The following is a 15,789-nucleotide window of genomic DNA, read 5'->3' as shown; positions in this document are numbered from 1 at the left end:
TTTTGATCTAATAGTAGTTGTTTTTATTTTGTTAGAGGTCTCGTGTTCAACTAACGAACGATAATATATATTTGTGATAAATTGAATATTATGTTATAATCAGTGCCGTTGCCGTGCGTTAACTATATTGTAGGTATAAATATCATACATTGAGTGTGTCAAAGAAAAAGAAAGCCACGTTATCAAGATTCTTGAATCTAAGTGGGCCCCAGGAGTGTGGGCTTAGATTCTCATGTCATTTTAATATCTCAGGAGACTTGGTTTCATTTGGAGCCACTCAATTTAAGTTGAACTAGCGTTCGCATTTGGCTCGTGTCAACCCTACCAAACATGAATTACTTTGTCTTGTGATCATGTGTGCATCTCAGTCGTTGTCCTTTCATTGTCCACATTGTCCACTTCATTAACCAACCAAATAGTGTACTATTTTTAAATTTTAATACATCCTCACAATTTACACAATTTTAATGTAGTTGGGGAATTAATTGGGTCTAACTTAGTGGAAAATAACATTAATTTGAAGATAAGAGGTCAAAGGTTCGAAACCCCCTTGACATCTTGGTTGTGCGTGTGAGAAACTCCCCTCTCTTGTAGTTTAAATCATCGCTTGTACTATTTTAGAAAGAAAAAAAAAGCTGGTGTGAAAGTTGAAGAAAAGTCGGCTTTTGACTAAAAATGGAACTGGACCGGACTTGACCGGTTCAGTTCACGGTTTTTACATTATGTCACAGGAGATATAACCATATTCTGCCTTTCAAACAAATTATGTAAAATCACTTTCATGGCATTTCGAGTCAGTGACCCAGCTACTTCCAACTTCCTTAGCCAGTCCTTTCATCTCCATAATGCTTCTCAATTGATCTACAGAATCCCACCTTCCAATGGTTGCATAAAAATTTGATACCAGCACAAAATTCCCAGGCTTATTTGGCTCCAACTCCAAAAGATGCTTTGCAGCAACCTCACCCCTTGCAACATCGAGATTATGGCCACAAGCATTCAACAATGCTGACCACACTGCTACTGTAGGCCTAATGCCATGCTCAACCATGTCCTGAAACACACACCACACTTCATCTATCTGACCGGCCCGGCCTAACATATCGATGAAGCAGCCATAGTGCTCTGGACCCAAGTCCAAGCCATACTTCTCCGGGGCCGAATTAAAACATTCCCGGCCTTGCTCCACCAGCCCTGAGTGCCCACAAGCTGAGAGAACAGCAAGAAAAGTCACAGAATTAGGCAATACTTCACTTCTTTCCTCCCCCATCCTCTTGAAAAGGTCAAGAGCTTCCAGCCCATTTCCATGACTTCCATATGCATCAATCATGCTTGTCCACGAAACTACATTTTTGTTAGAAATTCCATTGAACAAGGATCGAGCATTTGAAATTTTCCCACATTTTGCATACATGTCTAGCAGAACATTACACATTTGTGTGTCGGATGTGAACCCGTGACGCATCGCCACGCAGTGTATCTGCTTTCCAATCCACAAATTTGAATTCTCAGAGCAAGCAGCAAGAGCGCTAGTGAGTGCAATTACATTGGGTTTCATTGTAGACATAATCGATAATGCCTCTTTGTACTTCTGGTTCCGAACACACCCTGCAACTAAAGAATTGAACATTGCATCATCCTTTCTACAATTAAAGCCGGAGAACACTTTCATGGCTTCACTAATACACCCAACAGCAGAGTAAAAGTCAATCAAAGCAGTACCCAAAATTAACATATCACGGCCCATCACAACCACCATCCCATGAACCTGCTTGCCTTGTGGAGAGGCCTTCAAAGAGGCACAAGCTTTAAGCAGAGAACACAAAGTAAACTCGCTGATCTCCACTCTTTCCTCCCTCATTGCTTCAAACGCACCAAGCGCTTCTCGAGCAAGCCCGTGCCTCAAAAAGCTAGAAAGCAAGGCGTTCCAAGTCACAACATCCTTGAACTCCATCTCTTCAAAGGCTCTAACAGAGTCCTCCAAATACCCGTACTTGGCGTACATGTCCATGACGGCAGTCTTAGCCACAGTTCCTGACTCAGCACCCGTCTTGATCATAAGACCATGGACTTGTCTGCCGCTTTCGGGGCGGGGCAACGCCCTGCACGCGCCCAATACTGGAGTGAAAGTGTAGGCATTGAGGTCGGATTTCGCGCGATGAATGCAAGAGAAGAGAGCCCATGTGGTGGAAAATTGTCCATTCCGGGTATATGAGGCAAGCAGTGCGTTTAGCGAGTAGATGTCTTTTTGAGACGTTTCATCGAACAGGTGGTGGGTGTGTAAGCCCTTGAAATTGCATTTGGCGGGAAGGCAAAGGAAGCGTATAGGACGAGTTAAGGTGGTCATGAATTTGGTCACGGGGCATTAGGGTAGGCCCAATTATAAAATAAAGAAATTGGGTTGCTCTCTTTTCCAATATGTTTGGGAGAAAAGTATAGATTACAGTAACTTAACATAAGCCAAGTCTGATACGGCAAATATTAAAGAATAACGACACCAGCGTTTGGTCGAATGCCGGAAGAGACACATGGCTCATAAAAATGGTGCAAGCGTCATGCAACGTGTCTTTTTTCTTTCTTCTTTTAAATAAAAAAAGTAATACACACCAAAGAAAGATAGAAACTTGGGGCACCACAAGAGAAACCAAGAAAGAAAAGGCTAGGTTATGGGGTATAGCTCAATTGGTTGAGGTGAGATGATCAGGTATAATTGAGTTGGTTGAGCTCTTCCACTTCAACTTCATGTGGGCAAAGTTTCGAAACCTCCAAACACCCAATGAATATATGTGTAAACCCCCTCCCCTAATCGCTTGTTCTAAATTAAAAAAAGGGTTAAAAGTAACAGAGCACCAAGCAAACAAAAACACACCACGGAAATGCCACAAGAAAAGGGTCAAACTAAGCCAAGGAACAAGCCAAAGCAACCCCAGCAAAGCACACACGGCATGTCGTGAGGTCATAACAGACGTGATAATTGTCACATGCTAAATAGAGCTAATCACCTTTCCTGAATTTTTTTAATGAAATTTATTTAAATTTGGCCTGGTGGAGATGTTAAGGAATCTTTTTGTATGGCTTCTGTGCTTAATGTACTTTAGTTTAGAGTTTGGTGGGGCTTCCAAGTTTGAACATACAACACCCATATTTCATTCAATTATATTTGCCGCAAAACTATTTTTGGAGCTTTTAAAGCTTACTACAGAAACTACATGGATATATATATATATAATTACTAGTTGTATAAAATTACATAATGTGCAGTATATCTGCATATTTAAAGCATGTGTTACCGCTCTTCTGAGTTGAATTTGTTCCATGCTTCCTGTAGTGAACAAAAAAAAACTAACGAAATAAGACAAAGTGAAGAAAACGAAATCACAAACAAGACCCATTTGTTGTACTTTTTCATATATGCTTTGCGAAAACGTCCCGCCAGTTCTGGTAATAATTATTCCAAGCCACAAAAGAAAATGGCAGTTAACGCACCTTTAGAAGATCGAAAACTTTTTCACATATGTACTTCTGTTGAATGCTTGCCCCCCGTTGTTGCAACTTATCAGGATGAACACAAAGAGTGGCCTTCCTGTAAGCTTTCTTTACAGCAGCAGCAGTTATGACGTCCGTTAAGGGAATAGGCTGCCAACCACTATCAGACCCAAGGATCTGCCAATGAAGAAAAATGAGTTCAAGTTCCCAACGCTAGAGCCTAAACATCATAACACCTACAAATTGCAAAACACATGTAGCTCAAATAACACCTACATATTGCAAAGTCGAAAGTAATGCACGCAAGTTGCCTTCTTTTCCACTTGACCACCTCCTGACATCTGCGTCCAGATTCTCGGCTAATCTCTGCAAACAGAATTAGATCCAAGCCAATCAGCGAGAAATGAAATACAATTCAAAGTTCCAGAAATTCATTTAACGTGGACAGAATAATTACATTTCTCTCTGCTTGCTCTCTTTGTGCAAGAAGATCACGCATATTCTTCTCTGCAAGAGCTCTTGCCTGAAACAGTCCCACAAAACTTGAAATTATAATGTTTCCGTATAGACTAAACCGCTCAAAGATTATAAATGATTTAAAATCATACCGCTCGTTCGGCTGTTCTAGCATGCCTCTCTAGTCTTGCTTTACACCTTTGAGCTGATTCACCTTCAACTCCGTCATATCTCTCTTTGTAATAGAAGAAAGTTTCAGAAAAGACCATTAATGTAGAAACAACCAAGCATAAGTCAAATGTTAATGGAAACTGAAGAGAAGCTCAAAGAAAGATTTGCACTGCATGAAATAACCACTGGAGCATTACAAATCACATACCAGCATAAACTGAGGAATATGGATATCTTGAACCCCCAGTGCTCTGAAATTGTGAGTCCTGTAGATCCTATGAATTAACAGCCATATTAGATTTCTGTTGAAGATTATGAATTAATTAAAAGGGGGACGAATCCAGCAGAAAAAAGAATACTCACCGAGGATGAAGAACAATGTCTCAAACCGTTATTTCTAGAAGAAACAAAGAACTTATCAGAAACAGATCTTTGCACTCGTTCTCTTGCCTCAAAAGCAGCCCTTTCAGCCATTACTTTTTCTGCAGCACGCTCTCGGGCCTCTGCAGTTGCTCTCTCTACTGCAGCACGCTCTGCCTTAAGCCTGGCCTCCATAGCTGCCTTCCCTGCTATTGACTTCTCCCTGGCCTCTGTGCATGCCTTCTCTAATCTTTCACGAGCCTCTACCATTGCTCTTTGTCGAGCTTCAGCTGTTGCTCTCTCCACAGCAGCCCTTTCTGCCCTCTCACGAACTTCCCCATATGCCCATTCACGAGCTTCAAGTGTTGCTCTGTCAACAGCCATCCTATCCTTTTCTCTTTCCCGCTCTCTTTCTCTTTCTTCCTCTATCTTTCTATGGCGATCATTTTCGAGCTCTCTTTCTCTTTTCAACCTTTCAGTTTCTTTCTCCCCATTTTTAAGGGTCTCTTTAAGATTCTTATCTTTTCTCTCTGGCGCCTGGCTTGAATTAACTTGCTGAGATGATCTCTGGCTGTTTACTTCTACCATGACTGGATAAGCTGCTTCTGTTTTCCTTTTATTTTCAACAAACTCTTTCACCAGTTCAGGGGTCGAGTTCGCTGTCCTGTTTTCTTCCCGACTTGAGGTAGCTTGGACTCCCTTCAAGTCCTTTTCACCCTCTTTCCATTCCTGAACAAATTCCATCTTTTTAGTTTCATGATCAAAATCCATTCGAGAGGTACTCTTATATTGCTCAACTTGTGGTTGTCCAATGCCACTGCCAGCTTCTCCTGCCGTCTTCGTGTGCTTAGCTAAAGGAATTGACTCGTAGGCATCATCCACTCTAACTTGGCTATTCCCGTGTTCTATGTCTCCTTGGGCCATGCCAGATGCTTTGAACTTTTCATCAACCTGCACATTTTCCATTTCAAATTCCCCCAATTCCCTTTTGCTAGCTTTAGGTTCAGCCCTAATTTCTTCCCTTGCTTTCTTCACACTATCATCTAAAGGAAGAGAAACATTGGAATCTTCCCTTCTGAACCGGTTCTCTCCATTTTCTAAATCCTCTAGGGAAACTCTAGATGCTTGGAATTTTAAGTCAGTCGACACACTTACTCGTTCAACTACTTCTGGTTGTGTATCACTAATTTTGTGTTCAGTCCTTTTCTCTACATTTTCTTCATGAGTGGGGCCCTTTTGAGTTGCTTCCGTTGTTTCACTGTTTTCATCATGTTTGCTGGCTATTTGAGTTGCTTGAGAGTCCTTATTACAACCTTGGTTACATGTTTCATCAGATACCCTTAGATCCCCCTCTTCCATGTGCAAGCCTTTAACTGATCTTGGTTCCTGACCATTTTCATTCCTCTCTGTTCCCTCATTTGTTTTGTTTCGGACCTTCTGTTCTTCCCAGTCACCAGCAACTTTAACAGTCTTCCCAGTCTGTTCCGACTCACTAGCCTTTCTTATGTTCTGATTTTCTACTTTCCCAAACACTTCCTTTAATGTTACATCAGTTCTTTCTATGTCCTTAGCCTCCATTAATCCTTTTTTGTCATATTGCTGATCCCGCGCATGGGCCATTTCAAATCTTTGTTCACTTTCCTCTCTTTCACGGGCATCTTTTTGACTCTTCTCATATTCTTCCCTCTCAAGAGCTTCTTTTAGCCGCTTTTCGTTTTCTTCTCTTTGAGTAGCCTCTTTCTGTTTCTTTTTATTTTCCCATTCAAAAGCCTCTTTTTGTCTCTTCTCATACTCTTCCCTCTCGAGAGATTCTTTTTGCCGCTTCTCATTTTCTTCTCTTTGAGCAGCCTCTTTCTGTTTCTTCTTATTTGCCCATTCAAAAGCCTCTTTTTGTCTCTTCTCATACTCTTCCCTCTCGAGAGCTTCTTTTTGCCGCTTCTCATTTTCTTCTCTTTGAGTAGCCTCTTTCTGTTTCTTCTTATTTTCCAATTCAAAAGCCTCTATTAATTTCTTCTCCTTCTCTTGCAACTCAAGAGCCTTTTTTAGCCTTTTCTCATTTTCTGCCTGCTCAAGAGCCTCCTTTAACCTCTTCTCATTTTCTTCCTGCTCAAGAACCTTCTTCAGTCTCTTCTCATTTTCTGCTTGTTTCAATGCCTCTTTAAGCCTTCTTTCATTCTCTTCCTGGTCCAAAGCTTCTTCTTGTCTCCTTTCCAAATCTTCCCTTTCACAAGATTCCTTGAGTCTTTTGTCACTTCTAATTCTTTTATCATTTTCTTTCTGCTTCCTGGCCTGCTCAACTTTGAACTTAATTTCTTTATCTTGAACCTCTACCACCATGTCTCTTTGCTTCTCAGATTCTGCAGGCAGTGTACCCATGCTAGGACTCATCTCATTCTGTCCCTCCTCACGAATTTCATGAGTCACTTTCACCTTTTTCTCAGGCTCTTTTCTCCTGCATGCCTCTTTAGCAGCTTTTAATTTTGCACTGCATTCCTCCCATTCACGAGGTTGCTTCCCTAATTCTTCTTCTATAGCTGCTCTTACTTTCTTATCATTTTCTTCTTGCTGCACCAATGCTTCCATGGTTGCTTTTTCTTTCTGCCTATGCTCATAACTTTTTCTGTTCTGAACCAAAATCTTCTCTTTGTTTTCCTGCTCAAAAGCCTTCCTGGACTCATCTATTGCCACCAATTCAAAATATTGAGTTGCTTCTTGCCATTCACTAGCTTTATCAATTTTGAAAGACCCCTGAGATGACCAAGATCCCTTCCCATGCTTCTCTTGTGCAAAATTTTTAGCCACATTTAATGAATTTTCATCTTCTAGAGATTCTGGAACTTCTCTGGCTGTCTTCAACACCTTTTGCCTTTCCTTCCTAACAGCAAATTTCATTCCACTGTCTTCTCTTTCAGAAGTGCTCTGCACTCTATCATCTTTCATACTGTTGGAAGCATCAACAATTTCACCCACCTTTCTTTCTTTCTCTTTCATTTCTTTCTTTGACCTGGATTTTGTACGCCTTTGGAAACCCTCTTTCCTCCTCTGCATTAACTCTTTTGCACTTTTCAATTGTACTTTGGCTTTCTCCATTGCTTCTTTCATAGCTGCTGCAGATACTGCAGCAGATGAACTTGCATCTACCTCTACATCAAAGAAAGGAGGTGAACTATCACCTGTAGTCCCATCAGAAGCTACAGTGTCAGAATTTGAAGACAATCTACCGGAATCTCCACTGTTTCCATCTACTATGGGCGGTGGTCGAGAGGGTGGTGGCAATTGAGAGGGCTGAGTTCTAAGGCTTATGTCTGATATAGTTACAAAAGGCTTTTTATGATGAGAATCATTTCTACCATATCCCCTTTCAGGATTAAGGTTGTCCCCAAATGCCTGTCCGGAAGAACTACCAATAGGGGGATGTGACATGGTCTTTTTGAGATGCTTTTGGTTCACCCTTTCCATGTTACAGTTCATACTTAACTTGCTATCATCAGTCACTTGCAAGATTGGATTCTCATTTTCTGTCTGTTGCGAAGGAATGTTTTCATCCAGCACAAAAGTGTATCCAGGATCATGTGCCCGAGTCACATGCGTCATCCCGTTCAAAGAATCTTTATTGCTTTTTTTATGAGCGGTGTGATATGATATGCTGAACTCTGTACGGCCATCAAATGACTGGAAAGGATCTCCATTTGAAAAGCATTGGTTCTTGCCGGAATCATCTGATCCTTCCGACAGAGACCCAGATTCTGCAGGAGTCCTATGAATGAGGAAGCAAGACAAACATACTCTAACATCAAATTCTAGCGTCATTAGGTTCAAATTAAGTCAAACAGCTTTTTTTTTATTTTTATCTCATTTAGTATTACAAAGATACACAAAACATTTATGTTTCTTAAACTCATTAGATATTTTAGTACATATGTTGTATATGTGGTGCAGTTGCAACCTTGAACCAAAACAACCCCGAGATCCTAACAGAAAAAAGTTAATCTTGAAGCCCAGTTTACACACACTATCTCGACTTTTTACAATCAAAGAAGTCAAAATTACTTCAATCCAATTTCCCCTAGGACACTATTTCCTTACTCAGAGAACCCAAAAACCCCAGATCAAAGTTTCACTGGTTATTAATTGTCCCGTCAAAATTAGCCCAAATACCTTAATCCCCAAGACTTTGTTTTGGTCCCCCAGTTTCGAGTCCCTACTTAAAACCCACAAACGTAGAAACACATAGATGTTCACCAAAATGGTGAAAACCGTAGACATTGTTCCACAAAATAGCTATTAAAAAACCCAACATATATACTAAAACCAAATACTTCTTAAACACATTTCAGTAAAAAAAAAAATTGCTTTATAGACACATTTTGCACACATTTGACTTACAATTTCACAAATGAAAGCACCAAATGCTAACAAATTTAAGCAAATAAATGCATGCATGATCATACATACCAAGCTTCATCAGAGGAATCACAGTCACCATCTCCACCCTTAGATTGGTTAACCAGGTCGTCGTAGGCGACCGCGAAATCCAGACCGTTAAAGCCCCCGAAGACCTCTCCGTAGTCGAAACCGGAGCTCCGTACATCGAAGAAGACCTCGTGTTGGTCGACGGCGGGAACATCGAGCACCGGAATCGACGAGGCGCGTGACGCGTGGAAGCTCCCAAAAATCTCGCTGTAGTCCTCCATACGAGGCGAGAGAGACGAGAGGCCGAACTTCGGCGGACCACCGTATACGTCGTCGTACAGCGTCTTCCCTAAGAAGCCGCCATTGTTGATCATTTTCGCCGAGGAAGACCTGTTTGGATGCCGAGAATGCGAGAGATTCTCCATGAGAGAGAAATGAACAAAATTAGCGCTCCTAGGGTTTGCGTTTCGAAGCGTTTCGTGTTTCTCCGCTCAGTTTTCTCTCTTTCTCTTTCTCTTCTCTTTCTCTTTCTCTTTCTCTCTGCTGTTGCTGAGTCCCTCTGCTGCAGCGTCTCAGGACTCAGAACACAGAAAGAGGACGACGAAAGTGGAAACTAAAAGGAAAATGCGAAATGACGAAAAAGGACTCGTATAATTGCATGATGAATTTTCCGTTTTTTCTTTTTCCTTTTTCGAATTTTGCAATTTTCTTTTTCGAATTTCAGAAAATAACAGGTTTAGCCAGTAACCGGTGGACAAATAATGAAATGGGGAAAAGGCCAATTGGAAATATGGGTTGGAATTGGAATCTTTTTAAATACCCATGTGTCCCAAGTGTCCAACCGAAACTGTCCCAAACCTGGTTCCCACATAACCGCTTTGGGAAGGACTTTGTACAGAGAATAGTGACAAGGGTCTATGTTTGGTAGTATTTGACCATTTGTGGGGGGTGAGTTTGTAAAGATGAGAAACTTTACTGGGCAGCATTGGCAATTACCAACCAAGTAGCTAATAAGTTGTTGTCTAATTTTTGGGATGGTGGTCGTGAGTCTTGAGACTGTTGGATTGCCTCTTGAGGAATGGTAGAGGTTGTGGTTTCAAGTGGTGAATGAATTTTAAGGTATTAAATGACATCATTTGATTTTTATTTGGTGAAAGGTGGTTTGTCATATTTTGTTTGTAGGAGAATATCATTGTCACTCGTCTACGTGCGTCGCTCATTGTTTTGGATTCTAACCTTATCAACAATACATTTAGTAAAACTTTTCAATTACAACAATAGTCGTATTCGAATGATAAAAGAATTCCCACGACCGTTACGGTGACTAACAATTGTTGATTGACATGAATTTACATCACCTAATGATCGTCTGAAATCCTAATGAAGAATATGAAAAACCCCATTGGACAGAAAATCATCATCAACTTTGGAAATACCTCATGTACAATCCTAATACTAATTGCAAGCATTGAAACCATTTTTCTTCTCATATATTAAATACTACCTAACCCATTACTTTATAAATTCAATCATCCAGGAATAAATTATAAAAGTTTGTTCACACCTTGCAATCTGCAAGCAAAAATTAGGTGTCAATATTAAAAATGCAGAAACTCCCATAGGGGTGCTCAAAGAGTGGTTGTTGGAGCAATTTAATGTGGATAATATATGTATGGCATGTATGCTTTTCTTTGATAGCATCACAATTTGAAGATTTGAAGATTTTGATGCAGACATTTGATTCATAGCATTCATTATAAGCTTAACTGTTACCAGAGTGAGGCAATTGAGATTAGTCATGGCTCTGTTTCCATGAGGCCAAAGCCAATCATTCAAATTGGTTGCACCATCTTCCATTTAACTTGACCTTGGGGTCAATTATTATCACCCAAAAAAAATTATTATTAAGCACAACTGCTCACACATAAATTTAAGTGCTTCTACCATCACTAAATTTATTTATTGAGTTTTGTTTACCAAATGATACATTATAAAATTTTAACATTAATCAGTTATGCACAATGAGTATATACAACGTTCTTCTTACACTAGTTGATTATGTGATCGCCATATGAAATGTTGAAAGAGATAAATTATATGTACCAATTGTCTAAATGTGCATCATGGATGACTGTCGACCAACAAGTTATGCACATCAATAGTTGATAGTTATTCACGCGAATAACCACTGTCGGAAGCAAGCCTTCCCTACAAAGCTTGTTGGGCAGCAATAATTTATCTGATTTTTTAAACACATACACCTGACTAAAGAAAACCAGTTTCTTGTTTTGAAGACCTGTCCAGGATTTGCATATTCCAAAGAAGGTAAAGAAACAGCACACCTCTGTCTCTGTCTGAAAGCAGGATAAGATAATGATAAAAAGGATTAAAACAAGGTTCTGGGAATCCGAATGTAATTAAGTAATGCAGCTAAACATGGATAGTATCTTCTTCTTTATATTAACTTTGGCACTTGTCCCCGTATAGCCTGTCAACCAGTCCAATATATATAAAAAGCACAGAGAGGGCTTCTTCTTCTTCTCCTTCTGTTTTTGTTTACAGATAAAGTGAATTTCTTTTTCTGATTCAAAGATTCAAAGAAAATGTGGGTTTGCCTCATTCTTTTTTCTTTTTTCAAACAAAATACAATGTGTGTTGAAGTTTGAACAGTTTACATGGGGTACTTCTGACACAAATTTCTTTTTCTTCTTCAAAGGTTTGAAATTTTGAATTATAAAAAACCCCAAAGGGTTGGCTCTCCCAGAAGCCTCATGCCAAATGCCAAATACCAATACCAGAAAAGAAGGGGGGGGGTCTTTCTGGGCCCTTGTGTTTGCCACTTTATGACAGTGGCATTCAGCCAAAAGCATCAAAAGTCATCATTCTGGAGATTGAAAAATGGATTTCTTTGTTTGTTTAATGATGCAGAAAATATAATAATAATGAATACAGTCATTATACTATCCAATATCTTGTAGAGGGAGGAATTGTCCCATGAGGGCAAGAGCGCAAATACAGGGCTTGGTGCTCTCTACAAAGTTGAATTCTGTAAGACGTGGTGGGCATAATTGCTTAGTGGGGTGGCACATAAATTTAAAATGTCGTATGTTTTGGGGAAGAAGAATGAAGTGAAGAATGCCGCCCAACTTATTTGAAAGAACAAATAAAGTGCAGGATGGCTTGTGAAGTTATTAGAGAATGGATCAACAACGTAGATCAAGTTAACGTCCTTCCTCACGCACAAGCCCATTATGTACGTGGAGAGACAGACAAGTGCATCCTGACTCAGTACGAAATAACTGAAAATATGTTGAAGATGAAAATTGGAAATTTTGAACCCATGACGTGTTATCAAAGAATGAGCAAATAGTTGTGAATGATTATTTCAAATAGTTGTGAATGGGACAATTATGAAGCAAATTCCAATGTACCAATGAGCACTATCTACCAACTACCAAGAGTTCCAAAAAGGGCTAAAGCAAAGCGAGCATTGCGTGGGATCAAGACAGACACTTTTAACCACATGAATTTGAAATTTATGATCACTTTTGGGTTCACTTGTCAACTGATTATATATTTGGATTGGAGAAGTAATTCAATTAAAAATTTGAGATGATGCTAGTTAGTACTCATTATTAGGTACCTAGACAACTTTAACTTTCAAGTTTTGAGAAGAGAAGCCACCCAAGCTTCAACTTTTTCTTTTTTGCTTAGAAAGGTCATTATTAACTTAACGATGATCATAATCATCCACTACGTTATTAATTATGGCTCTCCCGAGTCCGAGAGAATAAAAAATTATAGCTCTCTCAAGCTCAGTCCACAGAATTGAGTACACTATAGCAGGCTCTGTTGGGCTGTAGGAATGCAGTCAGTTTGGGCTGAATATTGGAGATCTGCAGTTCAGCTTTTATTGCAGCCCAAACCTTCGAGTTCTTAGCAGAAAACCCGCTTTTTTACAGACAAATCACAGTTCGACATGTTTTCAATGATGTATTATATGATTAATAATTTGATACCTCCAACTGGCGAGTTATCTGATGCCTAATTAGCAGGAGTTCAAAAACCCGTTGAAAGCACTTTGTGGTCAGGATCAAACCGAACCCGGAGCGGGGATTAATTCCACCCTTCGGGTGTGGGAACACCTCGTGGTATTTACTAAAATAATCTAAGTTAGTGCAAATGACTCACTAGTGTAATGGTTTGGTAATGGTTTCGTATTCAGCTTAGACTCAGTTAAAAACATCATGTGCTCTTTTTCCGAACTTCCGAAGGCCACTTCCTTCCGGCCGGGCCAGGCAGATACAAATAAAGGGGAGGGAACCAAAAAGTATGGGAGAGATGGTCGTTTCGCCTAAGCCTCTGTTCGTTTCAATGGTTGAGAACAAAAGTATAATTAATCAAAGCTACACCAAAAGTATTACAGGCTTCGATGCCTGATTTCAGTTTCTTTATTTCATAAAACATATGCAAAGCAATAAAGCCCTAAAACTACAAATCTAAGAGACCTTCCAGGATGCTTCGAAAACATCTAAAAATATGTTCTATTTTAGCAGTTTTTGTTTTTCCTCCTCGAAAATAGAAAATGAAGTTGCTGATCAATCAGAAAATCAAGTAGAGCCATATGCCAGCCAGAGATGTACTCCATGTTTGAGCTTCACACTTCATATGGCCCCCAAAATTATTGGAAATGTAAAGCAGCCATTTGCCTTAAATCCGCACATAAACAAAATACTCACTTACACTAAATCCCAAGAGTACCATTCATTTACCAACGCATCATTCATAGACACTTTTAAGCAGCCTTCGGTACTTTGCCTGGCGGTACGTTGTCAGGAAGAGTAATCTCCGCTGGTGTTTCACGAACAACACCCAACATAGAGTCATATTCCTCATCACGGCGTGCAAACTTCTTTCGCAGCACCTTCTCAAACTCTACCTCATCAAGGCTCTTTGCATTTTCAGCTGCATGAGCCTGAGCCAAGTTGGAATAATTTATGGCTGACTGGGAGATGAAGGCCATCTCTTCTTCTGTCAGCTTCCTCAGGAACTTTGCTGGATTCCCTCCCCATACCTGTTATTTAACAATCAGTAACAAATCACTTTTAAAATTCTCTAGTCTGTCGTGAATGTAGGATAAACCAAAAAACAAAAAAAGGCTGCATTCATTTAAAAGATGTTAGCTCACTGAGTCACTTGGATGCTTCCTATGCGAACTTTGTACTAACAGTCTAACTCGATTGACTAGTCAAATTCCAGGCAAAAAAAAGGAGCTTTGACAAACCTCTCCACAGGGAATCCTTGTGTTCTGCCTTACAAGGGCTCCAGCAGCAACCATGGCATGTTTCTCAACATAAACCCCATCAAGCAAGGTTGCCGCCATGCCAACAAATGCCTCATCCTCTACAGTACATCCATGCAAGACAGCACTGTGACCTGTATAGTTCAAATTGAAAATCATAACACGGAAGTTAGACCCTTAACATAAACCCTAATCAGCATAAGGGCAATGCTAAATTTTTCGGAAACACGACACAAAATGTAACCCACCTACAGTGACATTATCTCCAATTACAGTGGGCAAAACCTTGCCACTCAAGTTAGACTTTGCTACATGAACAAGGGAATTATCTTGTATGTTGGTCCCAGACCCAATGCTGATGCTGTTAACATCACCTTCACACCAGGAACCACAATCAGAGAAATACAACAAATACATGATTATGTTTTAATCATAACACCAAATTGGCCTACTTTTTTTTTCATAATTAGATTCTAACATCAAACTTGGCCTGCTTTTCAAGGAGTAAAATTTTCTAAAAGAAAATGATAACAATAATAATATAAAGTAAATGATCAAATTCATAGAAATGGTTTTACCTCTCAAAACACAACCGTACCAAATGGAGGAACCTCGTCCCACCTGAACTTGGCCTACGATGGACGCACTGGGCGCCACAAACGCGTCCTTATCAACCACCGGAGCTTTGTCAAACACGTTCATCAGCGTCCGATGCCGAGACACTGAACAAGCAATCACACCAAAAAAAAAATCACGCAAAACCCAACCCCTCGTAGATCTCAAAATTCGATTCGATAAACAAAAGCAACAGAATCAAGATTGTGCATTTTCGTGGGCATTTGTGAGTGACAGTGCAGGTTAGGGTTTGGAGGAATTGAGTTCAAGGAGAAGGATTGGGAGGCGTACGTTGCTCTTGGAAGTAGTAGTTGCCCTGGAGTCGGGAACCGAGGCGATCAATGGCCTGGCCGGTCTCGCGGATCCAGAATCCAACGGTGTAGATTGCTCTGCCCAGGGTCCCCATCTTCGTCAGAGATTGGAGATTTTGGAGGAGTGCGAGGGTTTAGGGGGCTGAGATGTAGGTGGAGGCGTGTGTTTGGGCTCGGTCTCAGGCTCTGAGCTGTGGGCGTTGAAGCAAAAGCATCGATTAGGACGAGAGCGCTCGCTGTTGCTGCTGACAAATGGAATGGAAATGTTGGCCAACGAAGGAGGTAGCTCGACTCGCGCTCACTCACTATCCAAAGAAAGGAAAGAATGGCACCGAACCAAAGCGCGCCGTTTAGTACCTCACCTGGTTCACCTCACTCCTTGTTTTGGTCATTGTTATTGTCTACGGCTCTGCCTACAGTTTCTTAATGTGATTCTCTCACTTTACACCACGTGTCACTCATTTATTGCAGGTGACAAATGCAGGGAACAGGTGATTTGGGGCATAATCTGGGAGAAATTATAGAGTGGTACTGTATCACTACGTCAGCTGGTGATACTTTCACTAAAAAACGAGATAAATAATTTATTTGCTTAATTTCATATATTTTCTTTTTCTTTTGTTTAATTAGGTGTGTCCCTGTTTTCATTTACGACGCTGAAGTAGAGATATTTTG

At 40.3% G+C, this 15,789-nt stretch overlaps 3 protein-coding genes across 3 annotated transcripts; all 3 read right to left on the bottom strand.

Moving 5' to 3' along the window:
- Positions 1–568: 568 nt before the first annotated feature.
- Positions 569–2,896, bottom strand: LOC110773963 (Tetratricopeptide repeat (TPR)-like superfamily protein). Its single transcript, XM_021978472.2, has one exon. The coding sequence runs from the start codon at positions 2,345–2,347 to the stop codon at positions 764–766; it is 1,584 nt and encodes a 527-aa protein (XP_021834164.2). The 5' UTR covers positions 2,348–2,896; the 3' UTR covers positions 569–763.
- A 227-nt stretch (positions 2,897–3,123) lies between these two features.
- On the bottom strand, positions 3,124–9,457 carry LOC110773572 (Chaperone DnaJ-domain superfamily protein). The gene is made up of 8 exons (XM_021978097.2): positions 8,929–9,457; positions 4,477–8,230; positions 4,322–4,388; positions 4,095–4,177; positions 3,944–4,009; positions 3,763–3,852; positions 3,487–3,663; positions 3,124–3,322 (listed from the first exon to the last, which is right to left on the bottom strand). The coding sequence occupies exons 1-8, from the start codon at positions 9,309–9,311 to the stop codon at positions 3,287–3,289; spliced, it is 4,656 nt and encodes a 1,551-aa protein (XP_021833789.2). The 5' UTR covers positions 9,312–9,457; the 3' UTR covers positions 3,124–3,286.
- Positions 9,458–13,293: 3,836 nt separating this feature from the next.
- LOC110773945 (gamma carbonic anhydrase 3) lies at positions 13,294–15,466 on the bottom strand. Its single transcript, XM_021978458.2, has 5 exons — positions 15,095–15,466; positions 14,767–14,910; positions 14,437–14,562; positions 14,171–14,322; positions 13,294–13,960 (listed from the first exon to the last, which is right to left on the bottom strand). Exons 1-5 carry the CDS (start codon positions 15,207–15,209, stop codon positions 13,682–13,684), a joined length of 816 nt encoding a protein of 271 aa, XP_021834150.1. The 5' UTR covers positions 15,210–15,466; the 3' UTR covers positions 13,294–13,681.
- Between the last annotated feature and the right edge of the window lie 323 nt (positions 15,467–15,789).

The sequence above is a fragment of the Prunus avium genome, chromosome 7 (assembly GCF_965620075.1).
Source record: "Prunus avium chromosome 7, drPruAviu1.hap1.1, whole genome shotgun sequence".
In the NCBI taxonomy this organism is placed as follows: domain Eukaryota; kingdom Viridiplantae; phylum Streptophyta; class Magnoliopsida; order Rosales; family Rosaceae; genus Prunus; species Prunus avium.
The sequence above is the reverse complement of the archived record's forward strand: the minus strand, read 5'-3'. Positions and strand labels throughout refer to the sequence as shown.

Coding starts and splice junctions, on each gene's coding strand:
- LOC110773963 (XM_021978472.2), bottom strand. CDS start 2,347: ATGACCACCTTAACTCGTCCTATACGCTTCCTTTGCCTTCCCGCCAAA.
- LOC110773572 (XM_021978097.2), bottom strand. CDS start 9,311: ATGGAGAATCTCTCGCATTCTCGGCATCCAAACAGGTCTTCCTCGGCG. Junction 4,389..4,476: donor GACATTGTTCTTCATCCTCG/GTGAGTATTCTT, acceptor GTTAATTCATAG/GATCTACAGGACTCACAATT. Junction 3,853..3,943: donor GAGAGCAAGCAGAGAGAAAT/GTAATTATTCTG, acceptor TTCTGTTTGCAG/AGATTAGCCGAGAATCTGGA.
- LOC110773945 (XM_021978458.2), bottom strand. CDS start 15,209: ATGGGGACCCTGGGCAGAGCAATCTACACCGTTGGATTCTGGATCCGC. Junction 14,911..15,094: donor CTACTACTTCCAAGAGCAAC/GTACGCCTCCCA, acceptor TTGCTTGTTCAG/TGTCTCGGCATCGGACGCTG. Junction 13,961..14,170: donor CAAGGATTCCCTGTGGAGAG/GTTTGTCAAAGC, acceptor GTTAAATAACAG/GTATGGGGAGGGAATCCAGC.